The following is a 12,198-nucleotide window of genomic DNA, read 5'->3' on the forward strand; positions in this document are numbered from 1 at the left end:
AATTTGCTATGACTTTTCTTTTTTTTTTTTTTGGTAAAGATCAGCATAATCTTTGTGAACAAAAAGATCACTGATGTGGTTGAAGGGGGATTCGAGTAGAGCATGTGTTTGATACATTGTTTGAACCTGTTGTAGCTGTTGCCTATCGGCACTTTCTGCCAAGAATGCRCATGGTGCAGTTCTCTGGGTGGCTGGGGCTCGCAAAGGGCTTGTCCTCAGTAGTGCCCTATGTCACCTGGCTCCGCACTGATGCAGGAATCCTTGGAGATCACTGGCTCGGGCAGCCGCAGCCTACACAGCSTTCCCGTTTGGAAATGCCGGGTGGCACCCTGACAGCCATACGTGCCAGGCCTCCCAGCAAGGGCTGTGCTGCCAGCACCTCCTCACAGATGTTGTGGGGAGCCTGCACGCATGTAGGCAGCTTAGAGGTACTAGGCTATGTTTTATACTCTGTTCCTCAGCCTGATACTGCCTTGTCTGGCTTCGAGGTTCTGCTTCAGACAGACAAGTCAACAAAAGACAAGGAGAGGGCTGGGGATTTCTCTGACTGCACCGCTCACTCTCTGAAGGCTTCTGCTTTATTAAAAGGTCTAATCCCCACCCTCAAAGACAGTGTGAGAGAAGTGCAGAGCTGAGAGGAAAATTCACCTCTCAGTAGCCCATAATTACAAAACTCCTCTTTGCTTGTATCAGTACAGCACAAGTTCTGCACATGTTAATAGACAGATGATAAGCCACACGTACCATATGTTGATGGCTAAAATTTTGGCCTGGATAAGAAAATGTTGCTATGTGTATATTGAACATGTCGAAGTTGGCCATTCTGGAATATCCCAAATTCAGTAGTATTGTTCAGTGTTTATACTTGTGTTCGTATTACCAGTCTATGTGCTGAATGTCATATGTTAAACAGAACATGAGGAGCTGGTAATCATAAAAAGTACTTCAAAATCTGCTGTCACTGCTGTCAAGTAATGCAGCAACCCAGAGTCAAAACTTTCTACATAGCCCTCTAAGTATTTTTGATTGAAAATGGCTTACAAATTAGCTGCTTAACAGCCTGACAACTGTCAAATGATCATAACACTTCTGTTTAATATTAAGGAAAGTCAGCTCTGTGCAATTTTCCTTCTGAAATCTCTTTATATTCTTAGTGTAAAATCATGACCTTTGTTTGCTTTGTAGTGCAAACCTAATCCTGTTTCCCATATGACAGAGAAGCTGTTACTTGTCAGTAGGAAATGTAGGACATACTAAACATAGTGTTTGTTTTGTTTGTCTGTTAGTAAATGGTCTCTGTGATGTTTGTGTTGTGCTGTTTTGGTACCATGTTATGCTGTGTCCATAGGGTCTGCCAGGCTTCCCCACAGCTGCTGCTCTGCAAAGTAATCAGATCCTCACCGTCAAGGTTTGTGGCTGACACGTACCTGTTCAGTCAGGTCTCTCTGTATCAGCATACAAGTGCACATGAAAAACTGGTTTGCACACCATGCACACCAGTGAATCCTTATGGTGGACAGCTCTCACTGATGCTGCATGGGTGCAGAGCATAAGACCAAATCTGTAACTGGGTACAGGGTTACCCCAAGAAGCACCCACATTCCAAGTGCTCTTGATCAATATTTTATTTTTAGATGAGGCTTTCCTGTAGTTACGCTTTATTGAGGCACACAAGAGTGTAGAAAATATCTGTGAACTGTATATTGGATATATGTAGAGTCTGTTATCTGTTTGTTATACTTCAGAGGTTCAATCTGTACGTACAGATTGTTCAAAGTGCATTTGCAAATTAAGCAGAAAAGGTTGAAGAAGTCTGGTTAAGCTGGGACTTCGGTCCATACTTAAATGCCACCATTCTTCATGGCACAATATGCTGGTTGGAAAATCTGACTGAAAGTTGAACTGGTGCTTTGTCTCTAGAAGCTTTGCTGAAAAAAAAAAAAAAAAAAAAAAAAAGAAAAAATGATTTTTAGGGCCTGGATGATGAAAAATTTCAGTATGAGGAATTCTCACAAATCTGTGAAGATGAAAGTTACACGGTTAACTCATTGTATGTTATTAATCCATCAGTGATAAAACATCCTATCCAGTCTAAGCAGAGATTAATTTCTTCAGTAGAAAAAGCACAGTTTCTGTCAGACAGAAGCACCAGTTATTTTATTTATTATAAATCTAATKAATATATCTTTATTTCTTTCTCGGGCCTTCTGATGTCTATTCTTCAACTCTCTCATCTCTGACCTTCAACCTTTGACYTCACCTGCCTGATCAGATGGTGTTTCCTAAAATCAATCATGGGTTTCTCTCTGCTGATCAGCAGCTCATTAAACGCCGCCTCATTAAGGTAGTGCTTAATCTTGCTGGAGTCTGGTTTTTCTTTATGTTCAATTTGCTCTTTGCTGTACCTTTTTGCCAGATGCCTTCTTATAGCAGGTTGTTCATTCAAAAATGTTTTCGATTGAAGCAATTAGTGAAATTTATCCCTTAAAATGCAGTGGTCAGCTTTGCTAAATGACCCACATTTAAGACACAGCCAAATTTTTTCAGTGGTTTGCACAAAAATTCTGCTGGAAATTAATCAAGTTGAGCACTGTTTTTTGTGATTTTTTTTTTTTCTTTCTAAAGGGGAAGGTAGAATGTTTTGGTAGTTTTCTTGATAATTGGCTTTTAAAAATTAATAGGTTTAAGTTATTAAAGGAATTKGCTGATTATCACTATCAAATGGCTTCCCTGGAACAGCTTACATATTGTGCACAACTTCTTGGAAAAGCAATTATTTTCCATCCTCACTTTTGAAAGCTTCTTCTGCATCACTGATGGACTTTGGAAAATTGCTGTATAAACTTCACAATTCTCATAGAGACTTTTTCTTTTTTCCTTAACTAAGCCTTGTCAAAGTCTTGCCAATCTTAAAGCATTTTGCCATCTTGATGAAAACAATTACTTGCTCTGGAAAACAGAGCGAGTAAAAAATTGCTAGGCTGCTYCGAATTTTGGTGCAAGTCCTGCTGCAGGACAAGCAGTTGAGAATCTGAACGTCCTGCTCTGCAACTGATTGCACTAGACAGGTACAACATGCTGGTCTTCAGGGAAAGTGCTGTCTCTACTCTAAGTGGAAAAGCCAGTGACCAGCTCATGGCAGCTGCTTCTAGCTTGTCTTGCACTCCTTCTAGGTAAATCAATGTCTTCTTGTGAAGCTGATGCCTTTAAAGCAAACTTCTGATACCTTTTCTTATTGGTTTAGGGGGACCAAGGACAAGCTGGACCCCCTGGACCTCCAGGGCCTCCAGGACCCAGAGGTCCACCAGGAGATACCGGCAAAGATGGTCCTCGAGGGATGCCTGGCGTACCGGTGAGTTAGTGTGCTGCTGTTACAGTGTCCAAATTCCTCTCATACCAGCTTGCTTTCCAAGAAGTTCTGTGAGGTAGAAATAGCGAATATAAAACAGAGACGTCCAATCACAGGCAGGCGACGTGGCATACCTGAAGACAGGGAGACATACACAGATACAGACACACTTCACAGCAGGGCCAAGACTAACACCTAGGCTTCTTGCCTTACATTCCTGTCAGTTTTTCCCACAGATTCTAGAGTTTCTCAGTTGCTCATTCATGTTTTAATAGTAGTAGCTCTGTGAAAAGGGCCTGCCCCACTATGTTAGTAGCAAATGTTTCTACTCCAACTTTGAGATRAAGTTAAATTTGAGACAAAGTCATGGCATGAACTGTTTTGGCTTCTGGTTTATTAACGATTTAGCCTCAAAAATCCTGAAATTCAAGTAATAAATTGCTAAACACTGGCTGTCTAAAGTGTGCTAAAATACTGCAGTTATTTCATTCTTTGAATTAGATCATGACATCTTTACACATGTAGAACAGTACAGTTCTCTTTGGCTTATCCKTCATATTTCACTAGAGCTGCCAGCAGAATCCAGCCTGTTGATTGTTTGTTTTAGGCACTGGATCAGAACCACGACCTTTTGACACTCTGTGATCTCATATTGAAAAGCTTTCTAAACAGATGAACACATGACTTGTTTTCCCAAATGTGATTTTTGTTTTAGATTGTGACCTGTTTTTTTTTGTTGATTTGAACAAAGTACTTCTCTTTTCATCAGAAATGTCCATGAGTTATTAATGTGGAGGACACAGGTAAGCCAACTGAAGTGTCATATGGTATCACATATGTGGCTGCACACACACTTTGTAAGAAAAGATCAAGGCTGTATCTATGAACAGCACTAGAAAAGAAACTTTTTTTTTGAAGGAAAGGTAAAGTGTATTTTGTGAGGCCGAGACAGGAAGGCACAAAACTCCCCTGAAGGGCCTTTTTAGGCCAAGGAAGAAAATAGATATCTAAGCTCCTGTTCTTCCTCTGTTCTGCCTTTTCTTCRGGTTGCCTACTGCAAAATTTTGTTAACCTTAAAAATCTAATGTAACATGGTGGTAATAGTAAGGCTCTGCTAAAACTTCCTGGGACAATCCAATAAGGCTTTAGAATTAAGGGCTGCGTTGTACCTAAGTTTCTGAATAAAATTCAGAAAAGTTCCAGAACAAGATTATGAAATGGCAGTAAAAATCTATTGCTGTCTTTGGCGATAATTCACCCTGCCGTCCTACTCGTTTTCAGTTAGTTCTGCAGCACATCCTTCTTTTGGACCTCACCTGGATAATCCCATGTGTTTGTATAATGTGGTCCTGTTAGACTGCATTCTTCAGAGCTGCTTCTGTTTTGGCCTAGTGATGGTGAGACTGAAACCCCAGGAAGTACAATGTGAATTGAATGCTTGTTGTTTTTTCATTTGTTTGTTTGTGGTTTTTTGTTTTTTTTCTTTTTGTTGTTTTTGGGTTTTTTTGCTCTTCAGCAAGTTGAACATTAGTGTTTCTCATGACAGGAAAGTCATGTGCTTTAAGTGATGAAGTCATTCCATTTTACAGTAGTTTAGTAGTGATTTTGACTTGAGATGACAAGAGAAAGTGTCTTTTTATAGTTTTTTAAACAGTGGCTGTCTTAAGTCCTATAATATCATGAAAAATCAGTTTACAGTACTGCTAGAATCAGATACAAACATGCACTTAGGTAGAAACCACCCAGATGGCTGATTATTGTTACCATCCTGGTCCTTTGCAGTGTGTCCTGTACCCTCAGGTTATTGCTGCTCCTCCTCAGTGGGCTTGTTCCTCTGTGGCTGTGTGATTGCTATTTAGTCACGCAGGAAAACTGTAAAGGGAATACCTGGCCCAAAAGTAGTGACAGCTTTGTGTTTTTAAAGGACATATGGACCTTTCAGTTGAAGATCAATCCCTATTGTTCCAAGCATTCAACAGACGGTAACTGTGAAGGGTTATGAGCATGAATGCTTCAGCATCCCACAGCTGGAGGAGAAAGTCCTCTTGGTCCTTTCCATCAGAGAGAGCACCAAGGAAGGGCAGGGATATAAGAAAGGGTTGTGGCAGCCTCTGCTAAATCTTTATTTGTATGTTGGTAGAAGAAAATGTTGAGACTTGAGCAGATTTGCCTTTGTATAGAGCAATACCCAGCTTTGGTGTTTCCTCTCTCATACTGTTCCTATCACCAGACAGTAGCACAAGGACTTGGAAACTTCAGTACTTTCAAAAAAAGTAGAAGGAGAAAAAAAGTCTTTCCTCATAATTGAGAAACAGAATATGGTGTGAGCCTTTAAAATCCTTTCAGTGTAGAGATGATGTGTCCCACATCATTCTGATGCTGACTTCAGCCTGTGAGATTGCTCTATACGTCTTCAGAGGGATCTGCAAAGTCCAGCAGGCTTGGGTAATTAGCTCTCACCAGCCTGAGCTTGTGTGCTTTCTCTTTCCTGGGTATCTCAGTGTGTTTGCAGGAGGTACATTGCTGCTCCTGAATGCAATGCACGTGTGCCCAGAGAAGCAATTCTGTTTCTTTTTAGCTGTCGAAAAGAAGCGCATTGGCACAGTGCTCATCATTTTTTGACAGTAGGCTTTCTTTTGTGACAAAGCTGCTAAAGATGATCCTGCAGCTGTGTTGATGCAGGAGCACGTGGGCTACCCTATGAATTGTTGGGTTTACAAGGCGATGATCTATAAGCCATATTGCTGAAATGATCAGAACTGTGTTTTTGCATGGGTATTTTTAGCCCATATTGTATGACTGATTCATTTTACTGACTCTATAGTCAGTTATATGTGTGGGGAATAAAGTGGACAAGATAGTTTCTGACTTAATGTAGAGCTGTGCCTATGGAAAGGGAATGCACAGGAAAAACTATAGCTTACCATTTTGAAAGCCAGTACACATATTTAACTGCTGATAATAATTATTACATGGCTTCAAAATCACAATATTCATGTTTTTTTCAACATGATAATTTGTAACAGTAAGTTATGCTTGCTGACTGAGGTGATAACACAGGCTAGTAAGTCATTCTGGAATACATAAAAACTGTGATTCTGGACATGTGTGAAATAACCTTTCTTTGTGTCCTTCAGCACCACTGACTAAAATGGAATATAATTGGAACCAAGGGACTAGGAGTTGTGACATCAATACTTAATTGTTGCTTGGAGTACTATCCTATTAAAAGATTATGAATCAGTGCTATGCCTTGTCTATGATTCGGCCTGTTACTTTAAAAAGAAAATAAAAAAACATATATGCATACTTACTGTGCAGTTAACTGGTGTATTTGTCTAAAAATATAAGAATGAAATTTTAAGACATGTTGATATCAGTTAGAAAATAGAATGTAAGAAATATTACTGAAATTTGTTTTTCTTCTTTTTCTTTTTTTTTATAAGGGTGAGCCAGGAAAGCCAGGTGAACAAGGATTGACAGTAAGTAGTCCTCTTTTCTAAGAGTTTGCTAAGAAATTGCAACAAAATACATATATATTTTTTAAAAATGTGTAACTCCAAAAATCTTTATGACCATTCTTTAACCTTTCTTTGTCAAAGACTATTTGAAATGTTCTCTGTGAATAAAACATGAGAAAGACAGATTTTCTCTTCTAGCATCCAGTTGCCTGACATATAAGGCCAGATTCTAATATCATCTTGCAGGAGTAGAGGAAAATAAAAAAAGGTAGGTGCACAGCAAAATACAAGAGCCACCTCAGTTGTTCCCCCCCTTACGAAGACCCATCCCTGGAGGTACCCGTTTCTCACTGGCTCCAAAGTTGAGCTGTTTCCAATTTGGGGGCAGTGGACAGCACAATAGCTCTCTACTTGCTTAAAGGGGAAAATCCAAGCTATGTTTGGCAACAATTCTGGCCCTTTTCCTACAAGAACAGTGAATATGCAACTTTGCATACAGAAACTCTTATATTATTCTTCCTGGTAACCTCTTTTTTTTTTTTTTTTTTTTCTTTTTTTTTCCTCCCTGTATGTAGGGGAATATAACAGTCAAAGGAATGTGTTTTTGAAAGTATTCAGATATGGGAGTAGATGTTTTCTGTGCCATCAAGAACTAATTAATCCTATTCATTTGGAAACAAATTGAAGCTCCACTGCTTTTAAACCTCCATTGCATTTAAAACAGCTCCAGCCACAGGGTAAGGCATCAGAAATTTCTGACTGTCACATATTCCCAGCCAGTGAGGCATGCAGTGATTTTTTTCCCCTTAGGATGTCCCTAAATACTTACGGTCATTCCTGTTTTTTTTTTTAATGAGAGATGACAGAATTGTAGCCCATGGCACATGGTTTTGGTTCCTGAATGCTTCTCAGTAGGAAGATTCTGGGTTCAGCAGTCTCATCATATATGGTTGCTATCTGTTTGAATTCATAAAGTCTTACACAGGTATGATAGTACATTACTGCTGCAAATTACAGAACATTTTGGATTGTAGTGGGCACATATTTGTCACAGAAGATGAACCGTAGATTCTTAGACTCTGAAATACCCCAGGCACTTAAATCCTGTGGCTTTTCATAAAACAAAACCCGAAGACTCCCAAAGGAAATACACAGAATCACAGAATCACAGAATATTCAAGGTTGGAAGGGACCTCTAGAGATCATCTAGTCCARCCTTCCCACCCAAGCAGGCACACCCAGAGCACGGGGCACAGGGYGGCATCCAGGCGGGTTTTGAAGACCTCCGGAGAAGGAGACTCCACAGCCTCCCTGGGCAGCCTGTTCCACTGCTCTGTCWCCCCAACAGTAAAGAAGTTGCTCCTCACCTGGAGACGGAACTTCCTGCGCTCCAGCTTATGGCCATTACCCCTCATCCTATCGCTGGCCACCAGTGAAAACAGCCTGTCCCCTTCCTCCCTGCATACCAAGAGTTTTAGCAAGTTTGCTGGTTCTTTTTAGATCTGTCCTCTTGATTTTTCATTGCCTATTGTTAATAATGGGCATAATGTGCATAATGGCTGCGTAGGATGTTTGCTTGCTCTGTTTTGCTTGTAATATTCTCCTGTTTGCCCTCTGGATCAAAATTCACTCAGCTTTGACAGTGTTTTCTTTCTCTTCAAGATTGGATCTTCAGGATCAGAAAATTGCAGAGATTATTTTAGGAGCAAAACAATGTCGATAGCTTTTTAGTCCCCACACTCAGATGATTTCCATCATTCTGAAATAACCAGCTATATATAAATACAAAAGAGCTGTTACTCATCTGTTCCTGTACATTACATGACAGTGTGATTAAATGATGTTTTGAAAAGCAAATGAGCAAACTGAGTTAGAAGAAGGTTCCAAATTACTTGATTTCCTAATCTCCAAATGCCAGGTCTAAAAGTATTCTGGTTTCAAGTGTTAAGTATGTGTAGAAGTGTTAAGTTGTGTATAAATCAAATGCAGAAGATCATAATATCAGGAAGGTGATTAATTTCTTTTTATTCTTCTTACTGCCCTTGATATATCCTTTATGCCAGTACAGATTTTCAGACTGTCATGACTGTGGAAGGCGCTGCAGTTACTTGTGTTCTCTAGCTTCTTATGACATTTTTGATCATTTATTTCTGCACATTTCCGTATTTCAAATGGAGATGCCACTGCAGAAATGCACAGTCACGCTGATGGAGTGTGCAGTGCTTGCACACATCTTCAAGGTCCTATCCTGTAAGAAATCAAGCCCTGTGGCATATACTCTAGTTCTTCCGGGTTGGAAGCAGAATATGATCAAGGTGATCACTAGATGCTATGAAGCAAACCCTACAGCTGGGATGAGTTGCAGAAGCTGGTAAAAGTCAAAGGCATTTTATATCCCTTGGGATCATACTGTCATGGTCATTAAAATCAGTGATGCTGTTCAGGTGAAAAAGAGCTTGCAAGCCTGAGCACTAGCTTGCAGTAATGGTGTTAGAAGCTGTCCTTTTTCAACAGTTTTGTAAACTGTTTGGTAAGATGCCATGGTACTTTTAGGGGAATGTACAAAATATTGTTAGAGATGATAAGCTTTAATCTCTGGACCAGCAACTACACAACTTAAAATTACCCAGTTTTCTATTTTCTGTTCTTCCAAGCAGAGGAATAACACTCTTGAAGAGTGAGAGATGGTAGATAATGAGATAACAGCATGTTTTCCAGCTTGTCTCCAAATGTGCCGCAAGCCCATTACATGTAACYTACTCGTGTAACATGTGACCTACTCCTACAATATGTGCCTCAATTCACAAAAAGTTTAAAACACTTGAATGCATATGGAGTTCTGGGAAGTGCTCATATTCTCATTTCAGCAAAATTCAGTCTCTCTGGTAACGATGTGGTAATTTACTCCAACTGAGAATCTGCTGCCACTTCCTCCTGCATTTTCAATGAAGTTCTATGTCAATAAAGTAAATTATGTTTCAGATGATGTTATGTGAGACAGCAGTAATGATTCAGTGCCTTGCTTCATCTCAGGCAGGGAAGGTAGACAGAGAGAATGACAATGTCAGAGGTCTCTTGAGAGAGTGCAGCTTCTCTTGAGTGTGCACAAAGGAATGCACAGAGGAATGTGCCCTCAGAAGAGAATGGCTTCTCTTTTTTTCCCTATTTAGAATGTAAGTGTGTGTGCATTGGGGTAGGATTGAAGAAGGATTGGGTTGACAAATCGGTTGTTGCTTCCAGAGATCTCTTCATGCCCCATTTTTAAGATTATCAGAGTGCCAGGCTGCTTCTGTTCCTCTTATGTGATGTGATTGTGATGTTGTGAAGAGCTACTATCTCCGAAGTTTTTCAATTCTGTTAGTTTGTATGTCAGAAAGGAAATATTTCCTCAGAGAGCCAAGTAGGGAGTGAGTGTTCAGTTCACTTTTGGTATGATGGCGGCTTAGGTTTACATTAAAAAAGGAGTATGTATCCTTCATATTAGAAGGGAATATAAGAATGACTGGTTAGTTGCAGTTTGTTTCGTAGGACGCTTATAAGCCCTGAACAGCCACTCTCTAAAAAAGGTGAAAGAGATCTGAAGTTTTCCCCTGCCTTAAGTTCTTGAAGGAAATTTTTACAAACTCTTGAATGAGTTTTCTCATTCTTGCAGACAGAAGTAAGAGAATTCAGAGGGATGGCGAGTGGTGAGGTGACACCAAAGGAGCAGGAAATTTTGAAACATTATGGAGAACTAGCAAAATATCTACTATGCAAGAGGCAAGGCCTGTAGTTCCCTTCACCTTTCACCCTTTTCAGTTAAATATGTGTGCTGCATAATTCATCTCCCTGCCCATGGCATCTTCCTGATCTTTTCTGACTGTAAGGCCTTTTAAATGCCATATGAGAACTATCTTCTACTTTATCTTGGATGAATTTTGTGTTTCTTCTGAACTTGCAACTTGAATAGTTGCAGACTTTTAATGAGTACTTAAATTGTGGCCAGTGACAGGAAAACTCAAAAATTTGATACATTTCAGTCTGTTAAATTGCAATATAGAAAACACCGCTTGGGATATTATTGTTTGTGATTAACATGCTGGAAGGATTTTTTTGAACATTATTGATGCTGTCATGTTTAGATCTGCTTTCAACTAGTACACAGTGATAAAAAGCTAATATTAAAAATGTGCAGTAATTTTAGCCCCTTGTAAAATAAGTCAATCTTAAATGTTTTTACTGTATGAAACAGCCACTTATTGCCACTGAAAAAATACTAATATTTTCCTCAGAAATTGGATTTAAAAATCATGCAAGTAATTTTAGAGCTGTTTGCAAGAGCAGGACAGTCCAAAACAGCCACAGCACTCAGGTAAAGGCGTCTGTGCAAAAGAAATTAATATTTTATGACTAACTCAAACACAAAATCTCTCTGTTTAAGATGTTTTGTTTGCCAACTAGCAGTTTTGTGCTTACTCAGGCTTCTTGGGCATCTGTTCAATAACGTTAGATCTGTTACTGTTTTTGCTAGTTATTCAAAATAAGGAGGACCAACCTTCTTCCCAAGAATGTGTGAAAAGCAGAAAAGAGCAACTTTGCAGTTAACTGTGGAAAGCACATTTAAAATGAATTAATACTGATTTTTAATCTGATGTAAAAATGAAAAAAAAAAATGAGCATTGAGAGAGCAGACAGAACTGACTGGGAAGCTGCTGGCTTGAATTCACCCTTTCAGGTCAACAGCCAAGGCTAGATGTGTTAGCCTTTGTTAGTTCCTTCGAGAAATTGCTGATAGAGATTTTGTTTTCAATAGAGTGCTGCTGCAGCGCTCTCTGCCTCACTCTGGCAGCATGTTCATACTAAATTTTTCAAGGAGCCATTCTCAGTTTGTTTAGCTGAAAAAGTCTGTGACAAACTATCACAGTCAATGCCTCAGTCCATCTSAGGAAAAAATAGTCTTTGGCATTTTGTAACCTCTGTACTTCACTGTCTGTTGTCTGGGACGTCAGAGCAATGATTAGGAGAATGATGATGACAGATTCTGTCTGAGCACCAATTAATAGTTATTGCTGTTCTTTTCATGAGTGTGTTCAGTGGCTTAGTCAGGAATTATATGAGGTTCCCATTATAATGAATCTCTTTTCTTAAATAGTCTTTTATCTAGGTGATTCATCAATACTAAAGCATTGCACATTTTGATGCTAGTAGTCTAGAAATTACAGTCTTTATAAAGGACTTCTCCAACATGCAACAACACACTTGCAGAGTAATTTTGTGTGCCCATGCATACCAAAAATGGCATCAGTAGACAGAATACTGGCACTGCTGAAGTGAAAGGGAATACCTTGCATGAAAGCTGCAATTTCCTCTTCATGTCCATCTGCTAGTTTAGGTTTCTTTCATAAGTTT

General features: G+C 39.4%; 1 protein-coding gene across 1 annotated transcript in view; it reads left to right on the forward strand.

Annotated features, from left to right (window-relative positions):
* Window positions 1-12,198, forward strand: part of COL25A1 (collagen type XXV alpha 1 chain) — a 246,054-nt gene that overhangs the window by 163,403 nt on the left and 70,453 nt on the right. Inside the window, exons 10-12 of the mRNA XM_026050874.1 lie at window positions 2,273-2,344; window positions 3,245-3,352; window positions 6,796-6,831. Coding sequence (XP_025906659.1) covers window positions 2,273-2,344; window positions 3,245-3,352; window positions 6,796-6,831 — 216 coding nt within the window. The remainder of the gene's footprint in view (window positions 1-2,272; window positions 2,345-3,244; window positions 3,353-6,795; window positions 6,832-12,198) is intronic.

Source organism: Nothoprocta perdicaria, unplaced genomic scaffold (genome assembly GCF_003342845.1).
Source record: "Nothoprocta perdicaria isolate Ctin4 unplaced genomic scaffold, notPer1 scaffold_71, whole genome shotgun sequence".
Lineage (NCBI taxonomy): Eukaryota > Metazoa > Chordata > Aves > Tinamiformes > Tinamidae > Nothoprocta > Nothoprocta perdicaria.